Below are 18,791 nucleotides of genomic sequence, written 5' to 3'. Positions count from 1 at the left end.
ATGGTTTAGGAGAAAAGTGAGTAAGAGGGTTTATGGGAAATGCATATGATAAAATAACACAGGAAAAAAGACGGAATCTTTTGTTCTTCCTATCAATAACAGGAACAAGGAAATATTCTGTGAAATTGTAAAATAATAAACACAAAACATGTGAACAGGGGAAAAAAAATCACTCAGTCCATAATTACAGTCCTAGAAGTTAGAGGTGGGAACAAAAAAGATGTTAGCCAATTCTCATGGGCACCAACCATGTTATTTCCAGTAAATAATAAAATCACTGCACACTCTGCTCTGTAAATATGAACCCTGTCTTTTTATTTTTAAAGAACTCTCCAAGCTTAAATGCTTCCTAATTTTATGAAAATGTTTGTTGCTTATATAGAGCCTAATTAATCCAAAATATTGTCTAAACACCTGCTGCTGATTTTAAATCTTTTTGTAAAATATGACTCACACACATTCTATCTCAGAAACTTTCTGACCTTTCATAAGCCTCCCCTATAATGAGAAGCCAACACTGTTTACCTTTTTTTCCTTTGTTAGATTATTTTCTATGTCATGAAGCTTCATGTTAAATGTTAGTGATGAGCACCAATGCTAGAGCTAAATGTGCTATGATCTTAAGAATATAAGAAAGGTCACCCTCATTCAAACCAATCATCCAGTTCTCTTACAGTGATAAATACCTGTTGCTTAGTAAGGAATTCACGAACAGGATAAGTATGCCTGTGGTATTTTTTCCTGGAAGGAAACTGTGTGTTTATTCCTGGAGTTTTGTTTGAATGTTGGTTTCCAATTCTATTACAATTTTGAGCAGCCTGCAGGTTTTGAAGGTGCTTTGGAAGTAGTTAACTGGGATTAACTTCTTCTTCCTCCATAGTTTATAATCCAGAGAATATCAAAAGAATCTAAATTACTTACTTACAGTGATAGACCTTTGGGCTTCTTCCTCTTTCCTGTCTTCCACAGCCCATAAACCATTATAAACATATTCTTATTGATATAATTGAAAAATAAATATGATTTTATTAATAGTGCCCCATATTAATATTATCTGCTAAATTATAGTAAATCTATTTCGACATAGAGCAAAATTTAATCCACCATAATGTATTATGTGAGAGAAAGAAAATGCATTTGCTCAAGAGAAAAATAAAACTCAGAGGTGTCTACTAACATTTCTTGTGGATCTGTCACTACTGATAATCAAGAGTATTCAAACTTATCTAAAGATTACAAATACCAGTCTAAACAAGGAGATGATATTACAAGCAATTTGATTCATGCTTAGAGTTGGCGATTAGCCTGGAGTATTCAAGGATGCAATACCCTTACACTATATGGAGATCCAAATTAATTATTCAGTTAGATCATCTGAGGTAGAACAGAGATATGTTTTTATCTCACACTATTTACATTTTGATGTCTGCTTTTTAATGCCACTAAGGTTATACATAATGGCTCTACCAAACTGACACAACATACACATTGGGATATTATAATTTCTCTTAGCAATTGAAGACATTTCTGCAAGTAGGGCCAGAAAGCCAAATTTTGTCCTTTGAATCAAAAATATGTCATTCTTGTGGCTCCAGAGGATCTCTGATTTAGCTGAAGAATGAGAACTGTAATATGTACCTTGTATTCCCATCTGCATAGGACACCAGTTCATAGTACATTATATAGCCTGTGCTTTCTTACTTGATTGCTTTAGAAGGTACTTGTTCCCTTAACATGGCCATGGTTATTTTCACCTTTGATGTAACCTGGAGGAGTGGGATAAAGACAGTTGTCACATGGTCACTAGCACAGAACATGAAAGTGCAAGGTGATGCAAACTGATTTAGAGCAAACCAAGACTCTATTGCCTGATCCAATAAATGGACTGTCATAGTTGTTGTACAACTGAATAGAGAAGTTAAAACTTGTAGCTTGTGTGGTTTCTTGTTTAGCCTGGAGAAGAGGAGGCTCAGAGGTGACCTCATCACTGTCTATAACTACCTGAAGGGAAGTTCTAGCCAGGTGGGGGCTGGTCTCTTCTCCCAGGCACTCAGCAATAGAACAAGGGGGCATGGGCTTAAGCTCTGCCAGGGGAAATTTAAGTTGGATATCAGAAAAAAATTTTTTACAGAGAGAGTAATCAGGCATTGGAATGGGCTGCCCGGAGAGGTGGTGGATTCACCATCCCTAGAGATTTTTAAACGCAGATTGGACGTGGCACTGAGTGCCATGATCTAGTAAATGAACTAGAGTTGGACCAAGGGTTGGACTCGATGATCTTGGAGGTCTTTTCCAACCCAATCGATTCTGATTCTATGATTCTATGATTCTTTCAGATACACTGTTGAAGTAGCATTCTCTCTGTCTCTCTGCCTCTTTTAGACAATTAGTTAAAAAAGGAAGTAAAACTGAACATGTAAAAATACATTAAGGAAAATTTCAATTTGTTAAGAGGAGAAAGAAGTAAAGCATGTGGAATGCTGAGATCATAGTTTAAAATGTTTTAAAATTATTTTACTGAATCTAAATGAGGAACATATTAATTGTACTTCTCAGTGATTCCACTTTTGAAAATCAAAGTTAAATGAAGTATAAATAAGAAGCAGAAATAAAAATGAAATGTTTAATTATGAAGTTTCCTGCTCTATATTCTTATTGATATTAATATCAAAACCAGTAACTCTATAAATTTATCTGGATCCCTACAAAAATGTTTATTGCTTGCTTTGATAAACACCTAATTACTCTAGGAGTCACAGAAGGAAAAGTTAAAGCAAGACTTGAGGTAAGGGGCACAGGGAAAAGTCAAATTTTGTTGATGCCCAAGTGTGATGCTGGTTTCACACTTTTGGCATAAGAAAACCCACTCTTGCAGGGAAAACTCTGGAGAATATGTTTAGGATATGTAAAAGTTTACCACAACTTCATGCAGGAATACCACATTTTCAGTGATCAGTTTGGCAAGGTGCCAAGGTATTTTTTGAAGACTGCAAGGGTCTGTGGAGACAAATATTATTGTAAAAACGGGGAGAGAAGGAGACTAAAAGAGAACTACCTCAAGGTTACACTTTGGGGTTTAACATTTTCATCAGTGCTTTTGGCATCCACAACTGATTTGCTGATGATGCAAAGTTTGGAGTCATCATCTATACAGAGGAAGATTGTATTGAAAGGACATGGACTCAAGTAATATTAACATAATGAAATTCCACACTATGAAATGAAAGAACATGCAATAGCAACATAAAAATCTGTAAGCTAGAAGTTCATTCATTAGAATCAGTGGAAAAGGGTAGGACTTAGGTATATCACTTGATTTCAGCATGAGTATTGTGATAGGTTCTGGGATGTAGCCATTGAAAACAGATGTCATTCGAGTGTGCTTCAGACCATATGTTTGTGATGAGGAAGTATTGTTGCTAGCCTAAAAAGCTTAGTAAAACATCACTTATGTGTGTCCTGGTTGGGTCTGTTGAAGAAGGATTAGTTCAAACTTCTTTTCAACTGTATGATTGTTTAAAGGTAAACTGGCAGGAGAAATTAACCAAACTCAAGAGAGATTACAATCAGAGTTACAATTTACTAAAAAGATTACAGTAAATACAATGATACAGAATAAAACTGGTTTTAACTACAAAAACCCAGATGTATAACCCAGTACCCTGGGGCACGAACGGAATGGTGTTTGTTAGCCCCTGTGCTGAGCCCCATGTGGTCCCCCTAAGTACAAAGTAAAAGGAAAAGAAGTCTGTTGGTGAAGATGATGGTCACAGTCTGTTCAAAAGTGACAGTTGCAGTCCTGTCAAGACTCTGGTCCTTCTCTGGATCCAATGAATGGTACCAGAAGTCCCCAATCCCTAAGATTATATATGCTCAGGTTCAGAAGGGAACGTCCAGTACCTCCTGAAGGGCAGTGAGTTTCATAATGGGTGATTTACTCTGTGAGTCATGGGATGTTTTTGGAATCTTTGATGGTCTAGGTGGTTGCAGCTGCCTATTGTGCAGGTCTGTAATGGCCCATTAGCAGACATCACCCCTCAGGCTGGGTGTGAAGGTGCTAATGCCTCCCCAGAGGGGAGTTAACGCATCTGAGTCATTGGTTTCCCAGGGTTCTTTAACACCCAGCTTGTAGCCTGAGGTGTCATATGTGCCCTGAGCAGCTGCTGCAAACGATCCCATTATTAACAGTCCATCAGAAATTACATAGGGGTGTAGAACACACAGTTGTGGTTATACCCACATAGTAATAAACTGGTCCTGGCCCCTGTAACTAGGACAACGATTTCTTTCATAGGGTGAAAAACAACAATGGTAAAGGACAATGATCACAGAAGAATAAATAAGCTGTGAACTTTCTGATTAAATTTAGGCTAGAAATTATATGCATATGCCTAAGCAGAAGAAAGTATTTGAGATAACATTTTCAAAACAATGTGTGGTAAATTTATGCAGGAAATATACAACATGATGCCTGTAACTGCAGAAGACTGGAATAGTCTCATCTTTCTATACCTCTCTTCAGTATTATCTGCATTCCCATGCATTTTTCTTCACTTTTTAAGACTAAGGCACAGTCTGTAAAGCTTGATGATGTCCTGAATGACGATTAAGCCAGAGAGGGCATTTCAGACCAAGTACTACCTCACTTGAAGGCTGCAGGGGACTGAAAGCAGATTTGGCTTATCAAAAGGTCCATCCAGCAAGGAACCAGCAGGAAAACAGTAAGAATGTATATCCAGGGGCCAAGTGATAGAACTACATTCCTAGTTCCTGGAACAAATTCTCCAGTATCTCCTAAAACTGGATGCATCCCTTCGTCATCATATCATACAGTGCCTACAAGGTGGCTACAACAGTTAAAATTTAGAAAGGTTTCTCAAATCATGTGTTTACAATGTGGATTGTTATTTTCATGTAGCAGAAAAAATTAGTACCTCTTCTATACAACTGTGCAGCTTCTTTTTCTCTATTTCTAATAGTATGACTTTCTAGGATGCAGCAGTTTAAAATACATTTGTCTGACAAAACGTGACTCCACTGCATAGTTTTATTTATACAGCTTCATGAAAGTAATGTTCTCATAATTTCCTTTCTTGTTTTTGATTTAAAGTTATCATGATTTTATTTTAAATAGTAATCTTGAAAATTCAAGGATGATGATGATGATGATGATGATGATGATGATGATGATGATGGTGGTGGTGATGATAATAATAATAATAATTCTGATCAAGCCTTCCAAATGCCAAAAATTTCTCATAGCACATTGATGTAGTTAATAGCCAAATATATTAGTGTCAAATTATTTTCCATATTTACACAACATCACTCTTCCTGTTTGTTTACTTACTCATTTACTGCCCTTAGTCAGGGAGTTTATGGCTGCTATTTTGGCAATGTGGAAGTGCATGCCATATATAGGCTGCACCTTGTGGCCTTTGGAACTTCGACGAGATAAGCAGCAATCCAGTTCAGATTCCCTCAATTCAAAGTGGAGTGCCCTTCTACTTCAAAGAATCTCTGCCACTTTTTACATCAGTAGCAATGAACTGTGTCTTCCTATTCCATTCCACTACTGTCCAACTGATTACAAAACTTGTATTGCATTCTTTTTAAACTTATATTGGAAATAACACATGCAAACTTCTCCTTGATTGTAACTGCTAGTACAGATTTGTGTATTAATATAATAAATGTTTTTAATAGCTCAGTGCAGAAAAAAATAAAATCAGAACCATGTTAAAATCTTCCAAATAATGATTACGGCATTCGCCTGAAATATGTGACATTCAAGGTTATGTCTTTGCACTGAATTAGGCAGATTATTGATATTACCAGCTCTGAAGTTTTCCTTTCCTGTCTAGATTTGGCCAGAAAAATAAACTATGTGAAAACTTTCTAAAGAAATATTCACAAAAAATATGTATGTTCTGCTTAAATGTTTTGATTTTTATAAACTGGGATTTACCTAACAAAACTCTCCACTACATCTAAGGCATCATTCTTAAATAGGAGGAGGTTTTAAACTGTGCATCAAGGAAGAACCGCCTGCTATTTATGGGGTTTTTTGTCGATAAATAACGTTAAGCAATAAACTCTGCTGGCAGATTCTGTTTGTACCGTAATTAATTATTTGACCGTTTTGTATATGTGTTTTAAGTTCAAAGTAATTGCTAATTATTATGTGATTATTGCTGTATATCAAGCAAGGTTCACTCTTTACCACATCTTAGATAAAGAAAAAAAAATGCTAAATTTTGTTCTCAAGAAATCTCCACTGCCTTCTAGAAATATTTCAGAGGAAAATTCCTTTATGTGCAATGACAGAGGAAAGGCTTAGGCTGTGCCCTTCAACACTGAGAAGCATCCTGAAGGCAGGAACAGCTTTAAACTGTCATCAGATCCAAGATACTCAGATACTCCCCACAGGTTACTGGGTGCCCTCAAGCCCAGGCACTCCAGGGTCACTCCTGCTGGAATAAGCTTTGGATTGGACCAGGTAGGTAAATTAACTCATGTTTCTGAGTTTTCACATACTGTTTAAACCATCCACATCCACTCCATGGACTACCAATAGAAACAAGTATGAATCATTCCAGGTCAGTGGCTGCTGCCAGCTGTGCAGAACTCAGCACGTAAGTCATGGAGGGCAGGGCGAACAGGAGAGTTTGGGGAGGCTGGGGGTTGTCTCCACCTGCAGGTATCACAGCTGATTTTGAACAATCGATATGTGTGCCTGCCAAAGTAGGAGTGCTGAGGATGGTGTAGCTGCTTTAGATGAAACCAATTGAACTTTCTCCTGTGAATGTGCACATGTTAAGCTAAGGCAGGGAAGGCACAAACTATGGATCTCACAAAAAAGTGATCTATGGAGAATTTAGAAAAAGGAAAGATTCCCTCTCCATAGGTCAGCAAAAAAATTAAGATCAAGAAGCATCTGAATCTAGATACAAACCTAAAAAATAAACATACACTTAAGTTAGTGATAGAAATTATTCTACTTAGCTGCCTTTCTTATTTAAGGGTTATTTGGGTTTTTGTTTTGGTTTTTTATTTTCCCCTAACAAATTTCTCTACTTTGCTCTTCCTCTCAGGTTAAGCTACAGAAAGCTGAATACCTGTACAGAGAAACAATTCTGAGATGCAACTTTGTTTTCTTTTTTTAGTCCACTGGATCTCTGAAATCTATGGTTTTGGTTTCTGTCAGACTTCTCCCACATTTTTTATCATAGAGCAAAGTGACATTTGATTTTTAAAGATCAGCAAAAACAATCTCTCTTATGACCAGGAAAAACAGTAGTCACTTATGTCTTGAGTCTAATATAAGCATTTGTGTTGGACAGGCTAACATGAGTACCTGGAAGAAGAGTATGAGAATTTGAAGGGATAGAGAGTCATTATAGGAGCTTAAGTATTAGGATGAAACAATACACAAATTGCATTTTGACTGTTCCTTAGGTCTCACTATTTGGGATTTTTGGTGAGTACTGGCAGAAGAAATGTCCGTGTTTGTCTTCTGCACCATCCCACTCTTACAAGATTAGATACTAATCTAATGTAAAAGTGGGGCTTCATTAAAAACAATAATAGCAACAACAACAATAACAAACAAGAAAAGTATCACAAACTGTCTGAAATGCCTGCCAATTTCAAAAAGATTTGAGACTGAAAATGAGAGTTCTGGTAAAAATCCCCTTCACTTACTGTCCTTAAATTCAGTCTTGTCTTGAAATGAGTAATGAAAAATCCAATTAATTTCCCCTGCCACCCTACTTCTAAGCCAAATCCATTTTCACCTACCTCTTATTAATTCATCCTTAACCTAGCCTTCATTTTGTTCACTTCAACTGGTAGTAATGTGTGTGGGATGAAGTCATACACTGCTTCTTAATGTGACTTCAGAGGTTCCTATTTATAATACCGTAACATAGTGCTCTGCAGCATCACCTAGTCCAGCAGTATTTGTCCAACTCCTTGCAGCTCAAAACTGCACAGCTACACCAATTTCTCTTGGAGAGTGTTTGGTAAAATGCTAGCTATTGAATCAAATAAATTAATTATAAATTCATATGATTCTGCATTCATCTGCATATAAGCCACATTAATTTTCACCAAATCATACAGTTACATTGGTACAAAGCCATTCACAAAAATTACTGTTCTAGTTAACTGTGTATACAGTTGGTATTATGGCATAAAAATATGCACTGGAACTATATCCCTTTCAAATCTTAATGTGCTTATGCATTTAAGAGATATTAATATAAAAAGTGTATATTTCATTGAGGAAAACCAGGAATTACAACAAGTGATTTATGATGGTTTGTATTGCATTAGGAGATTTTTTAAAGTTCACTTGCCAAATCTTCTCTCTTTTTTTCCTTTATGAGAGTTCTCAATTTGACAGGGATATGCTTTTTAATTTCATTTCAGCCTAAATAGATTTATTTCAAACGCTAATACTGAAAGTCAATTGTAACTTCCACTGCTAAATTAGCACAATGGAAATACTGTGTGTGCTTTCTACAGGAAACTGATACAATTTTAATGATTTCATTTATTTGTTGGCAAATTGTCTTTTGCCTCAGTTTTGAAAAAATACCCAAGAAGTAATATTTACAGGACACAGATTATGTGAGGGGTATGTCTACTACTAATATAACACTTATAGTAAATAGAAATCTTCCCTGTGCAATCTTTCTGAAATTCAGGAAATATCAGCTGTTGTGTGATATGATATCTTTATTGCAAACACAATATTCAAGCTAATGCTTTTTCTTTCTGATAGAGGATGAGGTAATAGGAGACTACATAAGGACTTCCATAAAGAACATACAGGAACATGGAATCTATTAGTAAATCATAAATGCAAATGAGTTCTCGTACAGCTACATATTTTGTACATGAGTTCATGTATACTCAGTGGACTCTTGGCTTAGCATGTATTGATGTATCTACAAGAGATTAACGATTTTCAATTCCTTCCTCTGTCCTCTCTGTGTCCTACTGAAATATTAATGACTTGCACAAGAATTCCCTGATATCTACAGTCATTGGATACCAAGCCGACTTAAAAAATTCCGTAAGCACTCACAGGTACACTTTGAACTATTAGCTTGTTGTTAAACAAAAATACAGTGTTGGCATTTTAACAGTGTTTAAACTTCTTTTTGAGAAGATTTTCTGACAAGCAAAATTATGTACTTTTGTAGCAGTTTGGACCAAGACCTTAAAAAATTCTTTAGAATTCTAGAATTCTCACAGCACCTCTTTAATGTAGATTGATGGGCATCATACTTTCAACTGAGGGGCATATTAACACCTTCTCTGTGCTAACAGGGTACTAATAGTGGTTTACCTCCACCAGCAAACTAAGAAGCGTCGTGTAACTTTGGTTCCTATTGTCATGGGTAAAACATCGCCTAAGGGCAGTCAGAGGAGTGATCTGGCTGCAGCTCTTCCAAGAGAAGTGTAAGCCCTTCCTTATCTCTAGAAAAGATCCACTAGATAAGGCTTTCTCATTTTGCTAGCTCTGCTGCAGGTATTCTTCATCTATGACATATTTGTCCGAAAAACACGGTTAGCTCCAGCACTTTCAATAGAAACATTAATTTCTAACCGCGTTAGTTTGTGGAACTAAACTTGGGAAGACTCACGAATATAAGATGGGACACCGGCAGTTGTGGTGCCGTTTTATCAGCTGCAGCTGAAATATTTAATTGTGCTGTGATGGTACTTGGAATAAGTAGTGATAATAAAAACTCTGCTGACAGCTTGTCACTACTAAAGTTCATGGTTCTCATAATATCAACAAACAGAATTAATGTTAACAATTAGGAACTTCTACTATCCACACGTCTCAACAACAGGCTACACAGCAGCGACTTCCAGCTGTAATTTTCTCTCTAATGGTAGTGCACAAAAATTTTACTCTCCAGTTTGCTATAGCCATTTGTAGAACCTTTACAAAACCTAGGAGCAAATTCTAAAGGACATTTGAGTGCCCAAGTCATGCTCTGAAAAAGATAAAAATAATGTAGTTAGAATTTAAGTTGTTAGACACTGAGGTATTCTTCAGGTCTTTGTCTACATTTACTGAAGGTAAAGAAGATATTTTGCTGTCTGTCACACTTCCTAAAAAGGGTTGCCAATTCCATCTTCAGATTGATTCCTACATTAAAATATTGTTACATAATTTCCTTTCCCTTAAGTAATGAAGAAGTGAAAATAAAAAAGCCCAGATGTGTCATTGTCTGAAGAGAGAGTCGGTCTGATTCGAGGCTTGCCCTTGCTTTGAGGTAATAATGACTGTAGCATTTCATGGAAATTTATAGTTTTAATTAACCAGTTAATCAATTTACAGAGTGTCTGTGCAGGTCACTTAGACTATGAAAAAGTACTTAGCTTTCCTCTCAAGTGATTGAAATAATCAAAATAATTTCTCAGTCTTCCAATAATTTTAAATAAAAGCTTTTTCCTGTTCATTTTTGACCTCCTGATAGAACCAACTGTCATTTAAGTAAAACAAAAAGGTAGTGTTTTCCCACAAAAAGTCAAAGGAGCAGTGGACTGCACATGTGGCCAGGTGGATTGTTTTGGAGCACACAATGCAGGAGAGGAGCTGCTGCTGTGGTGTGTGGATGGGTGCCTTCAGCTCTGTCTGCTGGGAACATGATGGTTTGCTGCCTTTTTACTGCAGGGTAGTGATTATCATGGGTCCACCTGCCTAGAGCACATACCATGGACCATCCATGATATCAGACAAATGCCATCAGCAAGAGAAATGGCTCTAGAGGGAAAGTGTGAGCCTTCTAAATGGTCTCATGGTGTAACCAATTGATGGGAAAAAAAAAGAGAAGAATGCAGATGGTGTTTTGAATATAGCACATCCTAACAAGCAGTATCAGCAGGCAAAAGTGGAAAGCCAAACCGGAAAGCCAAACCTTGCCTGCTGGTGTCCTTTCCCCGAGCACCGTGGGGGAAGAGGTGCTCTCTGGTGGACAGAGGGAAAAGCCGGTTTTAGAAACTTGCTGCTGTGCCAGATGAGGCTCATAGGCTGAGGAGTGGGAAGAGCTTTTCCTCTGTGACAACCTGCCAGGAGAGTGGGGTTGAGGGAGGAGTCTGACCCATTGCCTGCTCATCCAAAGAGTCCGAATGCAACTTGTGGTTCTGCTGCGTACCCAGCTGCGGTCTGGGCAGGGACCCCGCGCTCCTCCAGGGCATGCCCAAGGGAGCGCCCCAGCCTTGGCTCTGAGCGCCAGCAGCTTTGGGACGTTCCTGCCCGCTCCCCAGCCGGCCAGAGGGCACAGCCCAGAGCCTGCCGCCATCCCCAAAGTCGAGCCGAGCCGAGCCGAGCCAAGCCGAGCCCAGCTCGCCGCCGACCCCGCGGGCGCTCTGTCAGTCAGGGCATCGCCGTCCCCGCACGGCAGCTTCGGCAGGAGCGGCGCCAGGCTCCGCCTCCGGCCGGTCGGGGACAACCTGATAAAGGCAGGTGCGGGCAAGCAGTGGGACCCCAGCTCGAAGCATCTGCCTGTGCACGGAGCCCCCGACCCGCCCTTGGCCACCCCAGGCAAGGCGACACTCGAGCCCACCGGGGCAGCCGATGCGGGACGGGACGGGACAGTGACAGTGGCAGGACGGGACAGTGGCAGGACAGGACAGTGACAGGACGGGACCGGACCCTCCCGCCGCCGGCCGCGCGCGCCGCTGTCCCGCCGTCCTGAGCCGTCGGGCGCGTCTCTGCGAAGGGACAAGGACCTCGCCCCCAAGGACCTCCGAAGAGGCGGGATTTCTCCGGGAAGGGGAAGCAGGATTTTGTTGTGTGGATTGGAGATGAGGCAGGTATCTGCAGTGGGGGTCCTCTTGGGGCTGATGGCTCTCCCACTGGCGCTGGGACAGAGAAGCTCGGAAAGCGCTCAAAGTAGCAACGGAACCTTTGCCATCGTCTCTTTCAAATGGGATCACGTCAAGGAGCCTTATATCATTGCACTCTGGATACTTGTGGCCAGCTTGGCCAAAATCGGTGAGTTTGCAGTTATATATTAATACATGTCCTCTCCCTTTCCCTTCCCCCTTCCTCTTCTCGCACCCAACGTAAATGAAGAAAGCTTGTCATAAGTCCAGTGACCCGTTTTCAGGGGGTTTACTGTACTCTGTCCTGATTTCATAATGCTACACGGTGCTTAGCAGGGTGATTTTCACCGTCCTCAAGGGGTTACCTAGTTCATTTTCACCGGCCGCGACTGTCTTCTGCATCTGACTCCTTGTAAACCCTTGCAATTCCTTGAGACCTTTCATTCCTGTTGCTCCCGGGAAAAACTTTTTAGAAAAGTGAAACAGAAATCGAGCCTTATTGCTTGCACAATACCCATTCCACTTGAGGGCATGCTATTCTCTTGATTACGATTGTTACTTATATCAGTTATTAATATCAAAAATAAACACTGTAAACTACACGTATGAACTTAGCACTCTCTGCTTTGAAGTGGACTGCTGAATTAGTGGAAGAGCATGGTTTATAAAGAAAGGTAATATGTATTATCAGACCATCTGATGGAATTGTAAAAGTGCAAGCTTTAGAGCACACAGAATTTTCTTCAAGTAACTGGCATCAATGAAAAACAAGGACCTAGCCTGACTTCTGTGTAGTTTAAATTAATTTATATGAATGCTTTAACTCTTGTGTTCTGAACTTTGTGACTTTCCTGAGACCAGTTTTATATCAATAATGCTGTTTGCTGTATTGGAAGAGTAACTGTTTAATTGCAGCATATTTTATTTGTATTTTGCTATTATTTTCAGAGCTTTTACCTTAAAACAGACCTCTAATTTGGCTTACACTGTAAATGTCATTTCCATTTTCAATAGATCATCTCTATAATGAGTCTCAACTCAGAAGGTCAGCTGAAAATACTATTAATACTTTTCTGAACTTGTACTGTTAATACTAGTTTGGTATACCAGAATCACATTCCGTGGATTTTACATGTCACAGAGAATGAAAGATGTAAAAAGGTATACTTAGGTATATTCTGTCTAGCATGTAAGATAAGCACAGTAAGACTTGGGTGAAAAATGCTGTTTCCAAATCCAAAGAAAACATTTTAAAAATGAGTATTAAGTTATGTAAGGTGACACTGTACAGCATTTTTTAGCAACATTTGCAACTCGGGTTTCACTTAATTAACCATAGATATATAACTAAATACCTTTATCTGAACCTTTATCTACACCGTGGAAATAGTGTGTGTTCAGATGGCTGTTGCGGCACCTAGATTACATAAGAAGCAATTTTGTTTTAATTGACTTTTATTGATGGGTTATAGAAAGCTGGGGAAACAACATAAAGGAAAAAGCTGACTATGCTGAGTCCCTATAAAATTGCACAGACTAAACTAATAAACAGGCTGCTCATTTGAACCTTCTTTTTGAGATACTTCTCTAAATGAGTATAGTTATTAAGGCTTTGTGTTACTTAGGCTTTGTGTATGTGTATGTGCCACAGTTGTACAGAGTGATATTAATGCTGCACAACTATCTCAGTGTGTGTCTGAAACCCAATGGACCTCACTGAACAGTTACACTGCACTATATTTAAACTGCAATGGCCTGGATTGAGGTTCATTGTGATTAAGATGAGCCATTTTACCATGAAGTCCTCGATATAAACTCTTGATAAAGTACTAATTGTCAGCTGAATGATGCTGATTCTGTTTTTAAATTCTTTGTACTTATGTCACAGATGCACAGAGCATGTCACTTACTGGTAGATAGTATCTATCATCAACTCCATCACTTTTTTTCCTCAAAGCTCTCAAGGTTTGTTCTTTTCTCTCTTCACATTTGTATTTGCGATTCTGTACTATTCTGCATATTGTCTCTGAAGAAGCAATAGACAACTGCTGCATTCCCCTTAGAGCCTATGAATACTCCCGCGTTCCCCATCGGTCACAACACATAGAAAAGCAGGAATGTGCTCTCACTTTCAACAGCTTGTTAATGAAGAAAGCATGAAGGTGTTCATATAAGTCGATGAGAAAGGGGACTTAAAAAACAGCTTATCACCCCTTCTATCTGTCTTGGTGTGCTGAGGGTTCTGGAAAGTAGGTCAGAAATCTATCAGAAGATTTTGAATGGCAAAAATCCTATGCTGGATCAAAGAATGTTTACATATTCAAAAAGCAGACAGAAAAGAACAGAGAAAGAAAACATAGAAAAGCTGCCCTTGGGTCTCTTGCTTTACTACCTGAAGGAGGGCAAAGGTAGTGGTGTCAAAATGCTGGTTTTGTTGTGGGTTTTTCAGCAGGGGAGGAGCTGTTCTTATAGACGGAAGCTCACTTCTCCATGGCTACAGAGACCGGGAGAGCTGTTTTACTGGTGGATGATAGGCAAGTGGGTCAGCAGAGAGTATTCTGGGAATTGCAGTTGGTAGCTGGGGATCAGTGTGTATGAGAGCACTTTGCCTTCTCTTGCACTGGAATAGCCTTAGGGGGCTATTGGTTTGTTTGTTTGTTTGCTTTTTAGTTTTGTTTCTTTTTTTGTGTGTGGAAGTTTTTTTTTTAAAAGCTTCATTTCGTGATGTCATATGCCTTGGGGAAACCTGTGTTTGTTAGGAGATTCTTGCAGGTTTTCTAAGGCTTGAGGTTTATGTTGTGTACCTTCAGAACATAAATTGGTGCTAGCAAGGTATTCTGCAACATAAACTATTGTATGTGCAATCTCATGAACATCCCAAACACATGAAGTAGTGGCTTAGTGTTTTGGGCTTTGTGGGAAGGAAGCTGCTATTTAAATTTAGTTTAGTTAATTTTTAGTCAAGTCTTAAGTATTGCTACAAATGAAACTGTGGAAGAAGAGCCTCCCTACAGTTGGTTTTCATGCATGACAGAAAGTAAATTAATTTGTGCCTCCTATGAAATTTCTGACGCATCTTGTCCTGTTTTATGTATTACAATTGTTTTGATTTGATCCTCTTCATTTGAAATGTTCCAACTCATCATTCTTCCACTTCGAGTTGAACTTTCATAAGGTTCACGATGTTCCACTTTGGCTAATGGTCTTTATTTTCCTCTTTTGGTAGTCTCTCTTATCACTACAGATGAGTATCCATATGGGATAGGGCCAATAAACTACTCACAGGTATAAATCTAAGCCAGAAAACTTTCTTATCTACATGAAGAAGGTACATGAGGTACAACTGAGAACAGTGCTGGTGGACTTCACGTGTCTGCTTCCTGATACCTCAGCTCTGCAGCTGAAATAAGCAATGCCACTGGAAAAAAACCAAAACACAAACCCAACATACAAATAAATATATACAGGTATGCCTTTATAGCTATAGACTAAAGCATTTCCTGCCATAAAGATAGGGCAGAGGTAGGTGGAGGATGTACCATTTTTAACCAGCAGGCTTGCACAGCTGGTTTAAGATGAAAGACACGTGCACCATGACCATACTTGCATATGCTAAGTTCACTTTGTCATGTGCTGTCCTCTTTCTATATATGTCCTTCATAATAAAGAGACCTGTAGAAGATACAGTGTCTAGGCAGGAAAATCTGTTTCAGAAAAATCCAGAAGTAGGCAGGAAATCAGAAGACAACTTTGGAAACAAGTAGAAGGAAAGGAGTAATGAGTCCAGGAGGTAAAAAGATGGGTAAGAGAAGAAATAGTTTAAACACTGAATATTTTATACTTTTTTTTTTCCTGAGGATATTTCTCAGACATTGTCAAATGCCAAAAAAAAAAAAAAAAAAAGGGAAACCCCCCCGAAGAAGTATGCTTTGGACATGGGGAATATCCACTGCATGCTTCTATACTGGTTCAAAATCCTAGGAAACAGAGAGAGACTGTATTTGTATTTTCTCTGGAGGATGTGTTGGGGAACTTGTACGATTCCTAAATTCTTTCTTGTATGTGCTATAACATTTTTATGACATTTTCTCATAAGGATAGATGTTCTTGTTATAGTATTTGGAGACAATTAACAACAACAACAACAATAATAATAATAAAATAAACAACTCCTGCAAAGCAGTCTGTCTGTCTGTCTAGCTCCCTGGATTTGCTCAGTCTGTGCAGGTAAACAACTGGAAGAAACGGTGGGAGAGTGGGTGACTATGAACAGGAATGAGGAAGGGTACATAACCCTTTCATTATTTGAGGCAAACCTCTTGCCAGCTGTTTTTGTTGGTATGGTTTATGCTGAATCTAAGAATGTCACTAAAGCTTTTTTTTTTTAATTTCTCTGTATTTGCTCACAAATTCCAAAGGCTTTTATATTAGAAATTTAAAAGTGGGAGTAAAATTTGAATCCAGGGCAGCAGGTAAATCCATCTTTAGGAATGCCACAGTGCTTTGGGGAAGAAGTGATTCAATAAAGATGAACAAACACTTAGAGGGCTGGTGAAGACACTGTGTCAGATGGACTTGTTGAGTCCATCACCTCTTGAGAGCCCAGGAGGACATGAGGTACAAAGCACAATGCATGTCTAAGCTTAGAGATATGGATCCCTGCAAACTGTTTTCTGCATGCCTAGGCTCCTTTGCATTGTCTGAAACTACCCTGAGAAAGGAGCTCTTTAGAGTATTTTGTTAACACAAACAATTGCTGGGGAGAATTTTAAGCATGTTAGGGATGGGCTAGAGAAGGAACTGTGAAATGCAGGTCTAACCACCCATCTAATTTCGACTCCTGGGGCAATATTTTCTTTGAAGAAATCTATAACCCTCCCTCCAAAGCAAACTGTCAAAACAAAAGCCCATTTGATTCCAAAGTTTCTCCTCCTGGCATTCTAGGCTACTGATAAGTGTCAGTTACATAGAGAAAGTGGTTTAGGGTATTGTTTTAATGAAACATAAACTATGAGACTAGCTATTTTGTTGGCAATTCTTCAGCAAATAATACCTTTAGGAAGAAATGTTGAAAGATGCTTAGCAGAACTTTATTGGATGTATTTAACAGAAAATGGAATCAGATTCAAATGGTGAGGCTACTATCAGACCCTGCAAAGTTTAAACTGGGCTTTGTCATTGTTAAAAGCTGCTTTCATTAGCAAGTGATAATATGGAAAAAGGCTTTGCATTGTATCTTAGGAAGTCTGGAATTGACTACCTTCCCCCATATGGTGAACAAGAAAACAAGTGAACATCTTTTGCCTTTATTGTGAAGTCGGTAGAAGCTGGAACAGGTTAGACACACTTCTAGGCGAGGCTTATGCATTTCCTTCCTGGTTGTACATAGAAACACTATAGATTTTTGCTGGCACCTGTTATATATCTGCAGCGTCTTCACTTTTGGAAGATGCTGTATTTCCTTTTGCAAAGTGCTGTTTAGAATACCTGTGAGCTAAGAATGTTAAGTACTGTAAAATCTCTGCCTTCTGAGGAATTACTTTTTGCATCAAACATTTTGTCTGTTTTAGGCAGCTAGAAAGCACATTTCCAAACATAGAATAATAGCTGTGCGTTTCAATTGCTAAGAACAACTGTGTAAACCATATTTTTATTAAGTTTATGATCTGCAGGTGAATACCTATTCCCGTCCTTTACTTCCATTTTACTCTTGTACCTCACTCATCCTTTTCCTGTGCTTCCTGTCTCCCTGAAACACGCATCTCTCTTCTTCCCCCTCCCCCTCCACGTCTTGCAAGTCTCAAGTCTTAATTATTTAGAGCAGGGAAGAAGATATCAGGATAGGATAATTTGACAAGATTCAGATTACATCCCCTGACTAATAGCAAATGTACAATGGCAACTTGTGTGAATTACATAAGAAAACAATGGCATTTTGAGAATGGCCCTGAATTGAATACAGTTCAGGCATGCATACCTAAGAAAGGATCTCTGCCATCAATTACTTTCAGGCACCTGTGTGCAAAGTGCTCGGCGTTCTCTGCAGAACAATGGAATCCTTTTAATACTGTAGTCTTAGGATTGTTGAAACCATTGATTTACTGTCTTCAGAGCTAAAGCCACTTATTACTAAGAGTGATCTACAAACCCCCGAAATGACTGTAAATCTCTCATGTGGTAATGCAGCAGACCACGGCTCTGCAAGAAATAAGGGCAAGCATCAAACCCTTTTAGGTGTACCTGGGATCTTCAAGTGAAAGGTTTTGGAAGTCCCCCTTTGTTTTTGAGGGCCTTCTTGTGTCAAAGATGCTTAGCAGGGAAGCTGGTACTGGAAATCTTGAATTATTACTTTGTTTGACTCAGAAGCATTAGCCAGTAAAAAAAATCAGTGAGTTTCACCACCAATTTGCTTTAAGAAGTGTTCTGAATTCAAATACAAGACTTCTTATCCCTTTTTTACCAGAGTTTTAATTGCTCTGAAGTAAAGGGGAAATGGATTACTGACTTCTTCTCTATCTTGTGGCTTTTTTATTCCAAGATGAAGTGTTGAGTCCAAAGTCATAGCAGAGTATTTCTTATCCAGATACTCTGCTTCCTTTCAGGAGAATAATGATATCTTATTTTTCTCATCTCTCTGTAGCAGTGCAGTTAAACTAATGTCCCAAAGAACTAGAGGGTTTAACTGCTCGCAAGTTTGCTAACAAGTGGCAGCAATTTAAAACTAGGGACAATGAAAACAGTCCTGGAAAACCACAGAGCATGGAGGGTTGACTATATCATAGTGTTTTGATTCCTTTTTGTAAAGCAGTTTGCGGGATATTCACCCCATGTGGAAGGAGTGACGTGATACCCCATTGGCTGCTATGTAAAGCATCGTAGTCATAAATACTGAAACTACAGGCTGGCAAGGAAGAGCTGACCAAGATGGAATGCAAAAC

The 18,791-nt window shown here is 38.8% G+C and overlaps 1 protein-coding gene across 2 annotated transcripts in view; it reads left to right on the top strand.

Annotated features, from left to right (window-relative positions):
- Window positions 1–11,517: 11,517 nt before the first annotated feature.
- Window positions 11,518–18,791, top strand: part of SLC9A3 (solute carrier family 9 member A3) — a 53,734-nt gene continuing 46,460 nt past the window's right edge. For both annotated transcript variants that reach the window (XM_071553434.1, XM_071553433.1), the window contains exon 1: window positions 11,518–12,022. In XM_071553434.1, coding sequence (XP_071409535.1) covers window positions 11,833–12,022 — 190 coding nt within the window. In that variant the 5' untranslated portion in view covers window positions 11,518–11,832. The remainder of the gene's footprint in view (window positions 12,023–18,791) is intronic.

Source organism: Pithys albifrons, chromosome 4, assembly GCF_047495875.1.
Source record: "Pithys albifrons albifrons isolate INPA30051 chromosome 4, PitAlb_v1, whole genome shotgun sequence".
NCBI classification, from domain to species: domain Eukaryota; kingdom Metazoa; phylum Chordata; class Aves; order Passeriformes; family Thamnophilidae; genus Pithys; species Pithys albifrons.
The sequence above is the reverse complement of the archived record's forward strand: the minus strand, read 5'-3'. Positions and strand labels throughout refer to the sequence as shown.